This window comes from Mobula birostris, chromosome 26 (assembly GCF_030028105.1).
Source record: "Mobula birostris isolate sMobBir1 chromosome 26, sMobBir1.hap1, whole genome shotgun sequence".
Taxonomy (NCBI): Eukaryota; Metazoa; Chordata; class Chondrichthyes; order Myliobatiformes; family Myliobatidae; genus Mobula; species Mobula birostris.
In genome coordinates this window covers 32,101,533-32,120,870 of record NC_092395.1, presented here as the reverse complement: position 1 = coordinate 32,120,870, position 19,338 = coordinate 32,101,533, and the positions used below count along the sequence as shown (strand labels likewise).

General features: G+C 38.3%; 1 protein-coding gene and 1 long non-coding RNA gene across 8 annotated transcripts in view; one reads left to right on the top strand and one right to left on the bottom strand.

The window, feature by feature from the left end:
• Nucleotides 1-16,597, top strand: part of marchf2 (membrane-associated ring finger (C3HC4) 2) — an 87,037-nt gene extending 70,440 nt beyond the window's left edge. For 5 of the 7 annotated variants that reach the window (XM_072244670.1, XM_072244665.1, XM_072244669.1 and 2 more), the window contains one exon: nucleotides 9,314-10,358. In XM_072244670.1, the coding sequence (XP_072100771.1) occupies nucleotides 9,314-9,466 (153 nt within the window). In that variant the 3' untranslated portion in view covers nucleotides 9,467-10,358. Of the gene's footprint in view, nucleotides 1-7,895; nucleotides 7,970-9,313; nucleotides 10,359-15,022 lie in introns of those variants that run through there. The other 2 variants (XM_072244672.1, XM_072244671.1) reach the window with 2 other exon arrangements.
• LOC140188419 (uncharacterized) lies at nucleotides 891-10,867 on the bottom strand. The gene is made up of 3 exons (XR_011883311.1): nucleotides 9,279-10,867; nucleotides 8,458-8,751; nucleotides 891-1,688 (listed from the first exon to the last, which is right to left on the bottom strand). It is a non-coding gene; the product is annotated as an uncharacterized lncRNA (long non-coding RNA).
• Nucleotides 16,598-19,338: the final 2,741 nt, after the last annotated feature.

The window sequence follows — 19,338 nt, the reverse complement described above, 5'->3', positions numbered from 1 at the left end:
TCACCTTCCTCTGTGCATGTGTGTTTTGCAAATAGGCAATTATAGAATAATTATTTTAATAGATTTGTTACTAGTCTAGGCTCCCATTTCATTTATATTAAAAGGTCTACTTTGTCTTTTGTAATACATCTTGGAGATTGAATGCAGAATTTTTAAAAAAGTAACACAATAGTTGGATAGATGATGAATCTGTCTTTTGAGTTATAGAATTGTGCAGTGTAGGAATGGACCCTTCTGCCCACCTTGTCCATGTTGACTGTGATGCCTCTCTATGCTAATTCCATTTGCCTGGATTAGACTTGTATCCTTCTACTCCTTTCCAATGCAAGTACCTGTCTAAATGCCATCTAACCATTGTTATAGCATCTGGCTCTACTGTTTCTTCTGTTAGTTTACTTATCTAACCTCCATCCTCTGAATGGAAATACTTGCTCCTAAGATCTTTAAATTTTTCCTCTCTCATCTTTAACATGTGTCTTCTAGTTTTAGATTCCTCTGCCCTAAGAAGATTTTGACTAAGTCTATGCCCCCCGTCATCTTATAAACATTCCTCAGCTGAGTTTTTAGTGAGAATAAACCCAGTCTATTTAAACTCTCCATATAACCACAGCCACAGCCCTCCATTCTAGGTGTAACATCCTGATGAATCTCTTCTGCATTCTTCCTGATGCTACCACATCCACCTTGTAGCTTCTTGACCAGAGCTCTGCACAACACTCCAAGTGAGGCCTGACCAATGTTTGAACAAATGCAACATAGCATCCCAAGTCTTATACTCAGTTTCTTGGTCCATGAAACCGAGCATGCTGAATACTTTCTTCCCTACCTTAGCTACATGCAGCCCAAGGTCCTCCTGTACATCAACACTCCTGAAGTTTCTGCTGGTTAACTTGCATGTCTTGTTAGTATTTAGATTATGAGAACACTCAGTCCTCTTTTATTGTCATTTAGAAATGCATACATGCATTAAGAAATGATACAATGTTCCTCCAGAGTGATATCACAGAAAACAGGACAAACCAAAGACTAAAACTGACAAAACCACATAATTATAACATATAGTTACAGCAGTGCAAAACAGTACCATAATTTGATAAAGGACAGACCATGGGCATGGTAAGAAAAAGTCTCAAGTCCCGATCGACTCCCAAGTCCCCAATAGCAAGCGGCAAAGGGAGAAACTCCCTGCCATAAACCGCCAAGGCACTGACAACTGCCGATGCCTTGGAAGCAGCCGACACCGAGTCCGTCCATCTGAAAACTTCGAGCCTCCGACCAGCCCCCCAATACAGCCTCCCGAGTGCCTTTGACCTAGCCCCGGCTGCTGAAACAAGCAAAGCCGAGGATTCGGGGCCTTCTGCTCCGGAGATTCCGGTTACCACACAGTAGCAGTGGCAGTGAAGCGGGCATTTCAGAAGTTTCTCCAGATGTTCCTCCGTACTGTCACGCCTGTCTCCATCAAATCAAAATTGTGCACGGTCCCCTACTTGACAGATTACAGATGTCATTCACCGGAGAGTCCACGTGCGCTGCATTGTGTCGCCATCTTCTCCTCGTCAAATGCATTACCTCACAATTGTCTGGATTAAATTCCATCTTTCAGCACTCTACCTGTCTTTCCAACTGTCCTTCCAATATCCTCAAAGAAATATGAAATCAAGATGATATCATATTTTTGAATTGGGGATCTGTTTCAAAATAAAACGAAGAAGAACTATACCAGTCATTAAGAAGTGGGCAATAAAGGCATCCATGCAATGTTGGTTCAAGTTCAAGAAGCAATTCATAAAAACGAATCTGCTCTGCTTTCAGTACGTTTCCTTTGAAAACATAGCTTGGCTCACTACTTCAAGCCTATAAAGGGACTTTAATTTAAGTATTTTTAGCCTAGCGTTGGGGATTTAAAAAATCATTTATAGTTGCTGCAGCAAAGATTAATAGAATATTCCCTTTTTCAGAATTCTAACTATTGCAAAATAGTAATTTATTTTTAGCAAGCTGCATAGTGTGTGAAACTCATCAAATACATTAACAAACATCTAATGTATCCGGAAGTTTAAAAAAAATGCTTTAAATACACTGCAGGTCAGGCAGCATCTGTGGCAACATAATGAAGGGTCATTGATCTGAAATGTTAACTCTGATTCCCTCTCCACAGATGCTGTTTGACTTGCAGAGTATTTAAAGCATTTTTTAAAACTTCAGGATACATTGACGTTTTTCCGACATTTTATTCTTATTTCAGTTTCATAGTATCTGGAGATTTTTGGATTTTCACCTATTGGATCCTGATCTGCAGTCATAGATATAACCATTTATAATCTTTGCCCATGCACCATTTCTAAATTATCATGTGTGCTCTACTAATACTAAACAGAAGGTGCATGGTTCTGTAAACCATGTCATCATCCAATACCTTTCCAAAGATCTCACAGGAGAAACAAAAGAACGTTTTTTTTTAATATTCCTGATAGGCAGCATTAAAATAGATCAAATAAGAATTGATCTTAGAAAACAGCTTTTGATCAGCTGCAGTGTCAAGTTTCCAGTTATCAGTTTGACTACTTCAGAGACTGTGCCACTGGATGTGCTGCATGGCTAGAGGCGAGTTATCCTAGGCAGTCAAAATTTAGAGAGAGGAGAACTGGATAGAAGGACTGAAGACTGTATACCCCTGGAAATACCTGGGATTACACTTCTACTCCGGGAGCAAAGCTGGAAAGCTCTTTTCAAAGGCAGTACTGATCGGTAATCTTCTTGAGACAGCTCTTGCTACACTCGCCCACGTGTGAACTGCTCAGCCTATGAAGGCAAAGTCTGCAGTTCATTCTAAACTGCCTACCCACTGGATGGTTCCAGGCTGTGGCAGGTGAACTTTGTCATCTTTCCCAATGTGCAGCGCAGAACTCCTGTTGGACCACCAATGTTCTCTCTTTTACCTGGAGCAGAAACTATTATTTGGAACAGGCATGTAGATTTACAAGGTTTTTGAACTTTCTAAAGGTTCACAGAGTGTGAATTGCTGTTGAATTGGTGGCTTGTGGCTCCCTAACTAAAGCTGGATCTCTACTTCATTCACTTGATCAATCACTACCTTAATGGCCAACTTGTCTATAAGCATGAGAAGAAGTTTCTCAAGGTTGATGCTGTGCTTTGTTTCTGGGGAGCTTGCATGATGCATTTATTCTCAGGCACAAGAAACTGCAGATGCTGAAATCTGGAGCAACACACAATCTGCAGGAAGAACTTAGTGGGTTGAGCAAGATCTGTGGGATGAAAGGGATTGTTAATGTTTTGGGTTGAAACTATGCATCAGGACTGAGAGTGGGGAGATGAGATGGCCAGTAGAGCAAGGGAAAAGGGGGTGGAATGAAAGGATTCTAAGTTGATGGAGTGTGGAGTTGGAAGACTCTGGCTGGTGAGTGATAAATGGAGACAATCAAAAAGAGATGAAAAGGGGGGATGGGAAAGTTGGAGCAAGATGAGGGAGAGGAGATGTAGATCGGGGACACCTCCTGGAGGAAGCTGAGCAAGAACACAAAACACAAAGCTGGATTTGGATAAGTAGATGAGAATGGGAACCATTAGAGGAGAAGGGAGAGGTGAAAGACAGTTAGAACCAGATGGGAGTGGATGGAAACCTGTGTGTGAAGTGGATGGATGGAGCCAGGAGAAGGAAGGGGATAAAGATGGGTGATGGAGAGGCTGGGGGATGGGAAAGTGGACCAAAAATGAGAACTGGAGGATTGGAAGGGGAAGGAGGAAAGAGATGACGACAAAAGAAGGGAAAGGTACCAAGAACTGGAAAATATGGTATTCATGCTGGTGGATTATAAATTATCCCGACAGAAGTTGGTGCTCCTCCTGTTTGCGTAGGGCTTCATCTTGGCAGTAGAGATGGACAAGCTATTGTGGGAATGGGCAGGAGTTTGAAACGGTCTGCAGATGAGAGCTTGGGATGCCCATTGCAGACTGAGCGAAGGTGTTTTGTGAATTGGTCACCCAGTTTGTGTTTGGTCTCACTGATGTAGAGGAGGCCACACTGGAAGTACTGAATGCAGTAATCAGGGTTGGAGGAGATACATGTTGCAGCTGGCAGAAACAATGAAGGATGGTATAGTGGATGCTGAGGGTCATAGGGTGGAAGGTAAAGACAAGGGGAACTTTATCTCTGTTCTGTCTGGGTAGTTGTAGAAAAAAGCTTTTAGACCTTCCTGATGGAAGAATTAAGGTGTATGAAGACTGTGTAGTGAAGGTGAGTTGGGGCTGGGGAATTAGAACTTTTCCAAATGCTGGAGGGCTGGTGAGATGTCCCAGATATAGGTGGAAAGGGACTGGAGAAATGGAGATGGGATGGAGTCGAGGTATAGGGAGATAAGTTCCGTGGGGCAAGAACAGGCAGAAATAGTGGCTTCTCAACCTTAATGTGTGGATGAGCATTATAAAACCTTTAGCAATAGCAGGAGCAGGAGGTGAAAGCATTTTGCTCAATAAAGAAGGAGCATGTTGACAATAATAGTGAAGGGAGATTCTTTCTTTCAAGGTATGTCTAAAAGTTCAAAAATAATGGGAAGAAACTTAAACTTTTGGCTCCAGTCAAAGAAGGTGTATCTGAGGTAAAGACAGCCTACCTGAAAGCCACTTTGGCAATTTCTGTTGAAGGTGCTCTAATCATATTGCATTGCTTCACTGGGAGTTTCAATTTCAATTACAGCAGATGTAACCTATACTTGCTTAACCAGACCATGTCCAGTGTCCACACTCCTTGCTTTGAACAGTTTGGAAGTGACCATGAGGACACCAGATCCACTAATTTATTAGCCAGTTATGAAACTGCAGCTCTCATGGCATCATCTTCTCAATTTGTTAATGAGCCCTACCATGAAGGAGACATATGATGGTAATCATTTGTTTATCATTATCAGTAAAGAAACAAAGCTATGAACAACTCGTCCCCAGTGAGGATTCCTTCTACATAAATATTATTAAGGCTTTGTTAGACATCAACTAAATTGCTAAACCTGATAAGGCTGATAGACTGCTAAAATTTAAACGTAGTTATCTGTACTGAGAATAACTTGAAGACTGGTTTGAAGGAAAGATTTTCTCTGACTACAGTCACAATAGCTACCTTATTTAGGTATATTATGTGCTATTACGTGTTTTCATTTTCGTGTGTTTATAATAGTCTCATCTATTCATATCCTGGTGAACACATCATGACTCATTGTGATTCCTTCTAAAGCAGCTGAACTATGTGGTCAAAGTTGAATTACTCATGAGCCAGCATATGGAGTTCTTAGCCATATCAAACCAAGGAACTTCCTCACAGATCATGACTATGTCTTTTAAAGATGACTGCAACTGCATTTTTGCATGGTTCCTTTGGGACTTTCAAACTGCGAATCTCCCAGCTGATTTCAAAATTATCACTGAAACAGTACTCAGAAATGTGTGTTGGGAGATTGTGTACTAGGGCACAGGCATGTACAGTATTTTCCATAATGTGAGCATACACTATTGCCTCTACATAATGAACCGAAGACCTGTTCTTGGAGAAACCCTTTAGCAAATGTTATGTTCCAAGTAAGTTTATTCTTATAGTGCTGTGTTCAATTGGGTTCCCTCTGGTTAATCTCTTGTTTTAAAAATATTTCCCTCTAATAATCTTGGTAGTAACAATGTACAGTGGCATTTCAAAAGTTTGGGCACCCCTGGTCAAAATTTCTGTTACTGTGAATAGTTAAGTGAGTGGAAGATGAACTGATCTCCAAAAGTCATAAAGTTAAAGATGAAACATTTTTTTCAATATTTTAAGCAAGTTTAGTGTATTATTTTTGTTTTGTATAATTTTAGAGTGAAAAAAAGGGAAGGAGCACCATACAAAAGTTTGGGCACCCCAAGAGATTTGAGCTCTCAGATAACTTTTACCAAGGTCTCAGACCTTAATTAGCTTGTTAGGGCTATGGCTTGTTCACAATCATCATTAGGAAAGGCCGGGTGATACAAATTTCAAAGCTTTATAAATACCCTGACTCCTCAAACCTTGTCCCAACAATCAGCAGCCATGGGCTCCTCTAAGTAACTGCCTGGCACTCTGAAAATTAAAATAAATGATGCCCACAAAGCAGGGGAAGGCTATAAAAAGATAGCAAAGCGTTTTCAGGTAGCCGTTTCCTCAGTTCGTAATTTAATAAAGAAATGGCAGTTAACAGGAACGGTGGAGGTCAAATTGGGATCTGGAAGACCAAGAAAACTTTCCAAGAGAACTGCTTGTAGGATTGCTAGAAAGGCAAATCAAAACCCCCGTTTGCCTGCAAAAGACCTTCAGGAAGATTTAGCAGACTCTGGAGTGGTGGTGCACTGTTCTACTATGCAGCGACACCTGCACAAATATGACCTTCATGGAAGAGTCATCAGAAGAAAACCTTTCCTGCGTCTTCACCACAAAATTCAGCGTCAGAAGTTTGCAAAAGAACATCTAAACAAGCCTGATGCATTTTGAAAACAAGTCCTGTGGACTGATGAAGTTAAAATAGAACTTTTTGCCTGCAATGAGTAAAGGTATGTTTGGAGAAAAAAGGGTGCAGAATTTCATGAAAAGAACCCCTCTCCAACTGTTAAGCATGGGAGTGGATCGATCATGCTTTGGGCTTGTGTTGCAGCCAGTGGCACGGGGAACATTTCACTGGCAGAGGGAAGAATGAATTCAATTAAATACCAGCAAATTCTGGAAGCAAACATCACACCGTCTATAAAAAGGCTGAAGATGAAAAGAGGATGGCTTCTACAACAGGATAATGATCCTAAACACACCTCAAAATCCACAATGGACTACCTCAAGAGGCACAAGCTGAAGGTTTTGCCATGGCCCTCACAGTCCCTCGACCTAAACATCATCAAAAATCCGTGGATAGACCTCAAAGGAGCAGTGCATGCAAGACGGCCCAAGAATCTCACAGAACTAGAAGCCTTTTGCAAGGAAGAATGGGGGAAAATCCCCCGAACAAGAATTGAAGGACTTTTAGCTGGCTATAGAAAGCACTTACAAGCTGTGATACTTGCCAAAAGGGGTGTTACTAAGTACTGCCATGCAGGATGCCCAAGCTTTTGCTTTGGGCCCTTTTCCTTGTTTGTTATCTTGAAACTGTAAAAGATGGAAATAAAAAAGTAATCTTGCTTAAAATATTAAAAGAAATGTGTCATCTTTTATTTATTTATTTATTTTTGCTCAGCATAACAAAACTTTAAATTTCCAGATACACTTACATGTACATTTCTTCCCCTCACAGATATCAGGTATCAGAACACTTCCATCAAAATGTAGACATCTCCACAACATCCTGTACAAATGTCCTTATTAGTGTAGCAGACATGTTTACATCTATATACTGCAGAAAAGGTTGAAATGTGTCATCTTTAACTTTATGCCTTTTGGAAATCAGTTCATCTTTTACTCGCTTAGCTATTCACAGTTACAGAAATTTTGACCAGGGGTGCCCAAACTTTTGCATGCCACTGTATGTTAGTGAGTCCCAATTTGCATGCTAAAAGCCATTTGTCATGGGCTCGGATTGTTGTAATCGAGTCACTGAAGGTGCAGTCTCCTATTACTTGCCTGGCACTCATCTTGTCCTAACACACTGAAAAGGATTAAAAGTCAGATTTGATTAAATCAATGCAAACTCAACTATGGTACACAGCAACCACAGTTGCAGTTTGTGTGTTTCTAAGACTTTGTATTCAACAATAGCAGATTGTTTAACATGAAGCAACATTGTATTTTTACATTATATCCTGGAGTGCAGTCATTTCTAACACATTATTTTAGAAACACAGAGAGGGGAAACCAGAACTACTGCTGCCCTATAATTGGTCATCACATCTTTTTCTAGTCATTTGCCCAGAGTTATAAAATGATGTCCATGCACCTTGAAGTCTACATGTCCACGCTTGGCTGAAGCATACTGTAAGTCGATTTAAATCTATTCAGTGTGTGAGAGCAGAAGCACGTACATGGTGGGTGGAAGAGAGTGAAGCTGCATACACCTCTATCCTCAGCCTCATAATTGATAAAGAGATTAATATGAAGTCTTCTGCAAGGATATGTGCGGCAGGGAAGTTATTGTCTATAATAATAAATTCAGGCTCATCCCCATGAAATGGCTGAAGTTACACACCTGCACTGAATAAAGGAAACCTAGTTATAACCGCATCATGTAGCGTTCTGTACTTTCTAATCATTCTCACTGTACATTTCACCATGTTCCTAATGTGTGGTCTTGTAGATAGTAAAAGCAGAAACCTGCTCCATGTGTTTGGATTTACACCATCCCTACTGGCAAGAATAGTATCTGGTCCAGAGTTCCACTGTGAGGTTGGAAATGTGTTCACTATGCTCTTTGGCATTTCAGGGTTTTATCTGATGATATATATGTACTTTGACAATAAATTTACCTTAAACTTTGAACTGTAGACTTCCTGGCACAATGGTGAGCCAAAGACTTCCATGTGCAGAAGAACTTGAAATTGGTATCATTCCACACATCTGCTGCTGTTGTCATTCTAAGTGTCAGGAGCATAGATCTGGAAAGTCACTTACAAAGTTGTGGTTGTTAGTTGTTCCTCTAGGGAAACACCCCTAGCAATCTGCAGTGTGGCTTGCAGCAGCCCTATATGGAACTGCCACTCCGGTCTAGTATGGTGATGCATGATCCACTACTTGATGCTGATGGCCATTTTTCTCTGAATCTGTAAATATGAAACCAATATTTAGATTGTTTCCATTGGCAAATATATATGGATTTAAAATGAAATAGGTATAATTTTTGTGTCTTATATCTGGATTTAAAAACTCATTGGCAAGCTATTTAAAGGCAAATATCTCATTTTCCTGATTTGGTAAATAATTGATGTGAGAAAAGTAAACTGACAACTGAAGTAAACTTCAGAATCTGGAATAATTGCAGAAAATTATTTCCTGTCTTGGGGTTTGGTGGGGACACCCTTGCATCAATTGCTGATCTAGGTTAAATTGGCTAATTGCTATTTAGTTTATCTGGTACAATTGGCCAGTAAAGACACAATTGGTTTTGCTTAATATTCACCAAATAGTAAAATAGGTCACCAAATGGCTATCCATTCTGATATCCAGAAAACCACCGATAACCCATCCCCATCTCCCACCAGACCACCACCACCCAGCACCTCTACTGTTCAAAGGAAGGAAAACATAGGCTGTGCAAGATAATGGAATCGCACTGGGAGAATAACAGTACCTTTAAGAATAATACATGTTGATTTTTGCCCAAAGGTTTCATTCCGCTATCACTGCCAGCTTTACTCAGAGTGGCGAAGGACAAACCAAAAGGTCCGATTGATGGCTGCAGACCAGAAGAATATCGCTCAGCATTCTCTCCTCTCTTCAAAGCTTGTGAGGAAAGATTCTAGTGAAACAATTGTGTAAATTCATTGACACAGAGAACCATAAAAAAATGACAATTCATAAAGTCTACAGTCCTTGAAATGTGCTTTATAATCTCAGCAAGGAATGACAAAACAACAACTTGTTTAATTTCATGGAATACTCACAAGACGCAAACTTCATTTGCAGCACTCTCAGGAGACAGTATATATGCAGCCTGCATCTAAATGCATTCCCAATAAAGAGTGGGGTTTTGAAACGTCATATTAGCTCCACTCATTTGGATAGTATTGTTATTCCATTATAAGATTGAAATTTATGGAATGGGACCATTGGAATTTGAAATTAGACAATCATTTGTTCTACCATGTTTAAAAAATGACTTAAGGTTACAATGTGTTGAACTGCTTTTACTTTGAGAGATATGGCCTCGGCATTGCACAGTAGCCAGTTATTGGGTCGGTCAGCACTAAGTAAAATAGGTTTGGAGATCTTTATTTCTTGTGAATGTTGTTTATAAATGAAGTGACAAAACAGAAATCTGAGCCCTGGAGGAAATCAGAAAGTTTAAATGGCGGTTGCTGAGTTTTGAATTGTAGATGTTTGGAACTTCCACATTTAAGAAGAATCTGCTGAAGTATTTCTTGACTTGTATACAGGATGTAATGCTGGTCTCATATCAGTGATTTGCAACAAATTGACACATTCTAACACTATTATGGCATTGATTTTTGGGAAGTTTTGTGCTTGCTTTACTAAATGACACTTCTGAGCACCAAAAAACCTGCATGTTTTTCAAGATCACTCATTTGTGATACAGTTAGTAACACTGCAGTCAGCTTTCAGCACTCATAGTAAAGTGCTTAGTCGGAGAATTTCACTAAATGGAATACCTTCTGAGGTCAAATTTGCAATATTGAAGCAGAATAATGTTTTCCAAATGGGATAAGAGGAAGTAAAAATGTTCCCAATGGAGAATTGAAGCTATGGTACTCATTAATGAGGGAGGAAAGTAGAAAACTGTTATTCAATATGCTTTGTATAGTAGAAGATTTGAATCTTTGCTGTATAATCTAATCTTAATATGGTTTGGGCTTTGGTATAGAATGAGTTAGGGAATTAAGAAATTTCTTCATCAAACATGCCTTTATGTTTCATTGGTTAATGTTTGTTAGGGCTCCTTTGTATATTAAAGCTAGGACACTGCATCTCCCATTGTGTCTTTCCATAATCATTTGGTGAGTTAGGCAGCTAAAGAACACTATATATGATTACAGCAGCTAGTATTAAAACTTAGTCTCCAATGAATATACCACTTACTATATTTTTTGTCATAGAATACCTGATGCACATTTTAAAATTACTTTTGTGAAGTTCCAAAAATTATCTAAACTTTGAACACACAAGCTTAAGGAGACTGAAAAAATATATGATAAATTTTGTTCAACAGTTTTCATTTATTGTCTCTTTGATTCCAGAACTAAAATGAATAATAATGTACCAGAGAACACCAGTATTGATAAAACTCTACAGCACTCTTCATCTCTCATTTCACGTTTGTGTCTGTGTTTGTAAATTATTTGTATTTACTGCAAGTTATTAGTGATATAGTGTTAAAGAGTAGGAAATTGAACACGTTATAGACCTCACACCTCACCTTTTAATTATCTTTCAAAGTTGTTGATCATCCATAAAATATTAAATAAATGCATTTATGATGCTATCAGTTTAAAGCACTTGTAGAAAGACAAGTGTTAGATAAGAAGATAAACTGTTGACCCATTGGAAATGCACTTTTAGGTTTTCAGCATTATGGCCTTTTTTTATGCAGTAATGTTGCATTTTATTCAGAATACAGATTTGGTTTTATTTTAAACCAATTTGGCAAATGATGAATTGAACGTAGTGGATATATCTTCATTGAATTAGAGTGGTAATGAGAGCATAAAAAAGAGCTTTTTGATTGGAAATTCTGGTTTGCATCTATTTATAACTTTTGAAAATTTAACTAAAAGTAAATTTAACTGAATTGATCACTAACATTTCAAAAATAGTCTTATCACATTCTTTTAATATCCTAAATATTTCACAACCACAACTATTAGGTTACTGTTTCATTGCAGAATTTTCATTATTATTCTTGTTGTCAAAGTGATCAGCATGTGTTTGCTCAACAATGTGTATGATGCTGAGATAGATCCTAAGATGCGCTGGGTCACACCATTACTCATGTAACCTGAGGTCATTGGGTGTTTCGGGTCTTTCAACATCATACACCCTTGGCCAGGTGATCTGCTCAGGGTTGAACAGGCCCCGGCTTGTGTCCCAGCAACATTGGTTCACAGGTCACACTTCTTGATCCATAGTCATCTGGAGCAGCATCCATGACAGTCCTGATGGCTCTTCTTTTTGCAGCCTCAGTAATGTTAAGGAGAAAGTAGGCTTTGCAGAGTGAGCAGCCAGCAAAATTTCTATACCCCACTTCTATAGGCTTGCAACATGCCCTCCACCCCTGAATCTGACATTGCTGTACCAGCTCCTGGAATTTGGCCTTCTTACACTCAAATGTCTCTTCAGTCTGGTCTTCCCAAAGCACCTGCTTTGAAGTTTCTGTCAGAATGACCATGTGATGATGCTGTGTTGAAGTCAGGGAACTTTAGCTGCTTTCCAAGATTAATTTTCGGTTGCCAGTCAAACACCGTGGTGAGCAAGCCTGATGGTGATCTGGGCTGAGGCTGTGGTTGGTCTCCAGCTTTGACAAAGGCTTTGGGCTTTCTGGATTGACAGAGGTGCATGACCAAGGAGATATTTTCTGCCACTGCCTTCAGCACCTGGTCATAGCACCAGCGGTAGCGGCCTTCTCCCAAGGCTTTTGGTCAGTTGCTGAGGATGTGTTCCAGGGCTCCTCTTCCAGGACAGAGAGGACATGATGGTGCCTCGCTTTTGCCTCAAGCAAAATGGTTCAATGCACTAGGCAGGACATTGTATACAGCTTGGATCATGAACTTGATGCAGTGGGGTTCTGCCTGCCAAATATTGGAACAGAAGATGTTCCGCTTCAGCGCACCATCCCACCTTGTCCAAGCTTTCTGCTGCCCCATTCAGGTGGTACGGATGTCCTCAATAGCTGTTCACGCCTCTTCCTGGACCAGTTTGCTTCTGTCCCTGCCCTGGGCCCAGTTGAAGGAAAGCTTCCGAGCCCCGTGTGACCAGATGCCACTATCCCTAACAGACAGTGTATAAAGGTGTAGAAACAGCAATGCAAAATAAAGGAGTGCTGCGAACTATGTTGGTTATAGTTGAAGAGAAGGTATTGGCTAGGAGACTGTGAAAGCCACTTGCTTAGGGTATTTTATATTTGATGGAACAGAGAAACAAAGTGGTTTATTATGTTATCTAAACAAGACTGAGTAGCTTCAGTCAGTATTACATCTGAAGTATCAGACTAGAATGTACAAGTTGAGGGTTAGACAGGGGTGAGATTGGCACATCTCACTTCATAAATCTAACTCTGAGTTAAGCATTTAATTAAGAAAAGTTTGTAATACTTTGCTTTCTTAAATTGAACCTTTTTATTTGAGCTTATTCTAGGTTATGAATAAAATCACAGTATTATCAACATTGGAAAGAACTTCCCCATTGTTTGTTATGTGAATGAGTTTGAAAACAGGGTAGAAGCTTACCCGGTTTATGGAAATATCAACTATGAAAGGTACAGTGGTGTGCAGCAGCCTTTCCTCTGGTGATATACAGTATCTTAGCAATATAATCTGTTAATGATGTTTTTGAACACTTAATGCTTGAAAAGCTGTTATTTTACTGCCTACTGGCTGAAAGAATTTTTGCCGATTTGGGTAATGTGTATACCTCATTGTCGGTACTCTATAAGTATCTCTCTAAGGAGTTTAGATATAAAACTGTAGAATTAAATTGAATTTCCTTGAATTTTCTGATATTGCTTTACCTTGAGCTTTAATTTGCTTACTTAATTCCCTTTCTCTCAGTAATTTCTGTGTGCTGACTAAACATGTTTTATTGTATAGATGTTTCTTGGTAGCTTTTAATAGTGTCTATAGAATTGTATTCATATGTGCTACAGATATAATTTTTTATTTTTGCTTAACGCATAGAAATTGCAAAACTTAACCAAGTTGCTGCCCTTTGAATCTTTTAGTTAATTGTTCACCAAGTTAAAAGTGAATCAGGATCGGAATTCTGCGTTTTTTTTGCTGCAGATTCTTAATATTTGATCTGCACTTTAAAAAAAATTTAATCCTCACCCAAAGCCAGTTTTCAAAATATATATGTGCATCAATAGATGTACTCATTCCGTTGGGTTTATTTTTGAGGTGTTGATTGAAATTTGGAGATGTAGTGAATTGGTTGGACAGACTTATTGTACTTGATTGAGCTTTATAAACTTGACTGTTAGAATATTTCTCAAAAGTAAATCTCCCAAAGTGTAGAATTGGAGATGCAATGTGTTTGCAACCAGTTAAGTGTAAAAATTAAAAGTTTCTATTGAATATAAAGTTAGCAGAAATTCAAGGAATGGTACATGGTTCAGGGAAATTATGGTGGGAAATGATGAATGAATTCCTGCTCTGATGCTAGTAATGTAGCCGTGGTATTATACAAGTATCCAATGATCCCAATGCCAAGAAGGGAAGGGATATCAATTCACTTTCCTGTTCCTGATCATTGTCAACTGACTTCTGTTGCTCAGTGCACATTTATTGATATCTTGGTGAAAAAAGATGGGTTAGCCCGTATACAAAAAAATAATCATTTGTATTCTAAAGGATAGCCGCATGATAATGTATCAAATGGTGACCAACAACCCCTGAATCCTTGGCCCAGCCAGAGTTAGGAAACTGATCCATTTTTGAGTTATCAAGTATTTTTAAAATAACCATTGACTAAATTGGCATTGTGGCAAAAATCACTCTCAAAATTGTAGAAATGTAGCTGAGATATTTTTTTCATAGTTGCACAAAATTTGGATTAATAGATGTGGAAAGATAACAAAAGATTGTACTCCAGTTGTAAAACTGACACTCTTTTCCTTCTGAGAATGGAATGGAACTCTAATTTTACATAAAATACTGTACCAATTTACTTTAAAGATCCTCCATTTGGATCTTCAGCAAATACATGTTTATTTATTATTTTTCAAAGTTTTAAAATGCCTTAATTGATGCACAGATATTTATGACAAGATTTTCAGAACTCTAATTTTGTTCCCAGAGCCCTGGTCTCATGCTCTGTTTTTCTTCATTGATTGGTTGTCATGAATTAAATGGATTCAAGAAACAGATGCCACTCTTGAACTTGTTAGAATTCTTTATTTTGATTATGTAAATGTGCCTCACTATTCTGTGCTATCTTTCAGACTCATTGGAGGTAAGTCTGGATTTAATGTTTTGGATGAGATAATAATGCATTGGAAATCCACATACGAAAATGGTACAGCTTTATAAACTTGACTGTTAGAATATTTCTCAAAATTAAATCTCCCAAAAGGGTAGAATAGAAGATGCAATGTGTTTGCAACCAGTTAAGTGTAAAAATTAAAAGTTTCTATTTTATTTTATCTAGAGCAAGATTACACACATGGATTAATGGAGCTCATGATCTAAATCAACTACTCTGCATTTAAAATTAATGTTATGTGCACTTAGTAGATTTATTTGTGCATGCTTCTAATTTCTTAGTATTCCAAAAATAAGTTTGATTTCAAAAAAGACACAGCATCTGGCTGAACCATGCAGAACAAGAATTTCAAGTTTGATCACACTCCTTACTTAATCAGTTAAGGTAAAATAGGAGCTGCCAGTACCTGAAATAAAAAGAAAAATGCTGAAAACATGTGGCAGAATGACATGTCAAAGGGTTTTTGACTTCTAACATTAACTATTTCTCTTTTTACAGATGCTGCCTGATCTAATGAATGTTTCCAGCATTTTTTAATTTTATTATAGACTTCAGCAACAGTAGTTTTTGACACAAATGTCTAAATTGAAAGAGGGCATTTATCATGCTTCATAACACTGTTCCTGCTTAATGGCAAGCATGTATGTTGCCTGGCTCAGTTCTGTTATAGTCAAATAACAGGGGCTCTTGAATCAAATCAATAATGGGTATTTGAATAAGGTACAGGAAGAACATTACTCAAGTGGAAATTAAAATTACACAGGAAGAGAAAATATGAGGCAAAATCTTTAGTAAGATCTTTTATCTTTAAAGCACCTTTGAATTTGCACAAAGAAATCAGTAGCTAGAATCCCATTGAGGAGTTGTTTGTATGTTAATCCAATCACCATGATGCACTGATTTATATCTCCAATGCAAAGTTTTGGGAATTAATCTTTGGAAAAGTTCTCTCTTCTATAAACCTCTTTATCTAATTATACCAAAATAGTACTTGTCACATTTTAGGAAGGTAAAAGCATATTTTAATCCATTACTTAGATGGGCTTTTGTTAGTTCCATTGAATGAGGAACAAGACTAGTGGCAAAAGGAGGTTGCCTATAAATCCTCTCTAAACCTGAAGTGTTTGATAATGACACTCTAAAATTACTTGAACAGAATACAGCTCTTTTTTGTATTGATTTAGTGTTGGTTGAATTTGAAACTTTGTGGAGTAAATTCTTGTTGAGGATGGAAACTGTTCAGTAATTGCTTCTTTCTCTTTGTACCATCACTTGAAAGAGTCAAAAAGCTTATTATACGAAAACATTAATTCAATCAATGATGTTTCATTCACTTATTTCCAAATGTTTTATTTTTGAAATATGTTTTTGTAAAGACTGTTTTTGAAAAGGCTATACCAAGCTCTTTGCAGAAAGGACTTTTTTGCATGGAAATGAATTGAGGCTTTAGGCACCTCACCAGGTGTCGAATACGTTCCTGTGGTTTTTGTCCCAATGGTAGTTAATTACTATATATGTTGTTAATGTCATTATTCTTTGAATGTATGATGTCTTAACTATCTGGTTTGCAGTTGCTTTAAATTGTAAATATACTGTATATCCAATCATTGTACTCTTATTATCACAATTATTATAATGCCTTTGGCTGATTATCTTAATTCCATTTTATAAATAAGATACATGTACTCACAATTCAATTTAGTACCTGGAATAAACCTTATCCAAACTCCATTCTGTTTGATGAACTTCATTGCTATAACTATTTTATACATATGTGTTTTGATATTAAATCTGCCCAAAGTATATGTAAGTTATTTAAATCCTGTAGACCAAAAGAGAAATTAAAGTTTTGAACTTGATCTGCACTGAGTTGCCAGCTAGATTGATAGTTAGTATGCTGGGTATTCTTGTAAGATGACAGAGTTGGAATTGGGTGAGGCTGCTTCTTCTGATTTGATCTGTCTTCTGCTGGAAAGAGCACATGTGATTAATTGGTAAAAGTATTGTTGGCTTTAGCAGTGATGCCAAATGTTGTTTCTGTCTGTAGGTACCTCCGTAAACATAGTCCATTTGGTCAAGCTGTCAGAGAGCTAACATTCTGTGGATCATCCATCAGGTCATATGTTGTACAACTCACAGACAAATTCATGTCTGTGAGTTCATGGATCCATGTCTGTGAATTCATAGCTTGCCATTTCACTTTTGCAATGCTGCTTGTTACATTCTCCTGTATTTTGAATAACACTAGTACTGAAAACATTTTGCATTTCAGAGTACAGTATTAGACTGAAGTGTAATGAACAAGTGGTATTGTATTATCAGCTTTTGAAGCATCGGAGCAATAACTCTGCCCAAAAGCAAGTTGATCATTATATCGTAGAAAGGTGTGATGCTGGTACTTCTAAGCATCTGTTCACAGATGGAAGATGCCTTTGACTTCTTTAGATCAAAGAAAAGACAAATAATCCTGGATACCTAGCAAAATATTCAGGTTATAGGGATGGTAGTGGGGGTGAAGATTTGGTCCAGACAACATGAATCAAATGACACATTACATATTCCTCTTAGACATTCCCTGCTTGCCCTGTTCCACGCCTTTAGCTTCCCTTTAAAATCTTTGTTCTCCAAATGCTGAAGTATATGTCTCAAAGTATCTTCATTGGTTTGTGATCTTAGTGTCAGCTCATGTGACCTTTCATCCAACAAGATTTCAATCTTCATTTCAACTCTTAACTATCTTCTTATTCTCTATAAATCTCCACCTCTATATTTATATCTTCTTATATATATTAATAACACATGAACACAAGAAATAGGAGCAGGAGTAGGCCATTTATCATAATACCTTGGTCCCATTTCCCTGCAGTGTTCCTGTATCCCTTAATGTCCAGAAATCTAACAATTTAACTTTTGAGTGAACTCAACACTTTAGTCTCCACAGACCTCTGGGGCAGAAAACTCCAGACATTCAGCACCCCAATTGAAATCTTTTTCTCTATTCAGTTTTAAATAGCATATCTCTTATTCCTAAATTGTGCCCTCTGGTTTTAGAGTTGCCAATTTCTTCAAGAATTTTGTATGTCCAGATGAGATCTAAATCGATGAAGTCCCAGTCTACTCAGTCTCTTCTTGTATGTAAACTGTGTCCCTGGAACCAGTCAGGTTAATCATTGCTGCGTTCCCTTTTTGATGAGTATATCCTTTCCAGGGTAAGAAGATGAAAAGTATACACAATTCTGCAGATGCAGTCTTCCCACGGCTGCATGCAATTGCTCTTGCATTTTGGTAACTTGAGAATAGTCTGTTATACAGTGTATTTACTGGATGGTACACCACTGGCATGGAGAGCCCATGGTGGCTGGGTGTCAGTTGAGTGGCCTGTTTTGTTCTGTATGGTGTCAAGCATCTTGTGAGTTGTTGGATCTGCAATATCCAGGGAAGAAACAAGTACTCCATTACTTTGCTGACTTGTCTCTGGTGGAAAGGCTTGGGTGTCAGGATACCTCAGGATGATTATGATATCTAACCTCTGATTTGTATGTGTAGTCACAGTATTGATGTAGTTGGCCCCTTCAAATTTCTGGTCAATGATGACTCCAAGAATGTTGCTGGTGGGGATTTGGCAATGATAAAGCCTTTGAATATTAAAGCTGGATGGTTAAATTGTCTTTTGTTGGAGGTAATCCTTGACTTGCCCTTGTAGTGCACTTTGTAGTGCAACACTTATCAGCCCATTGCCTGAATGTTGTCTAGACTGGACTGTGTGTAGACATGGGCTGATTCATGTATTCGTTAGTAGTGAATGAGATTGAACGCTGTGTGTTCATCAGAACTAGGCCATTTCTGATGGAATGGTCAAGCAGCTGAAGGGGGTTGAGCTCAGCACATAAGGAACTTCTGCAATAATGGCTATAGCTGTTATGATTGACCTTCAACAATCTCAACCATTGGACTGTTTCCCTATTGATCCCCATTGTTTTTACTTTTACCAGCTCATTGCTGCCACACATATTGTATAGACAATCACCTCTCACCTCTAGAATTCAGCTGTTAGTCCATGAGGCCTGGAGCCCAGCAGTTCTGGTGGAATCATTTTAGCGACATACAGGTGAGGTTATTGGTGAGTAGGGTGCTGCTTAACAGTACCACTGATGACACCTTCCACCACTTTTGCTGATGTATGAGGACAGTCTGATTCATTGGGTGATAATTGCCAGACTGAATTTGTCTTTTTTTGCGGAGAGGGCATAGCTGGACAAGTTTCCAGATTGATAGGTAAATGCCACTGTTGTAACTATTGGAAATGTATGCTTTGGAATGCAAGTCTTCAATATTAATGATGGGATGTTGCTTGGTCCCATAGCCTTTGTTATACACTCAGTGGCCACTTTATTAGGTACACGTGAACACCTGCTTGTTAATACAAATATCTAATCAGTCAATCGTGCAGCAGCAACTCAGTGCATGAAAGTATGCAGACA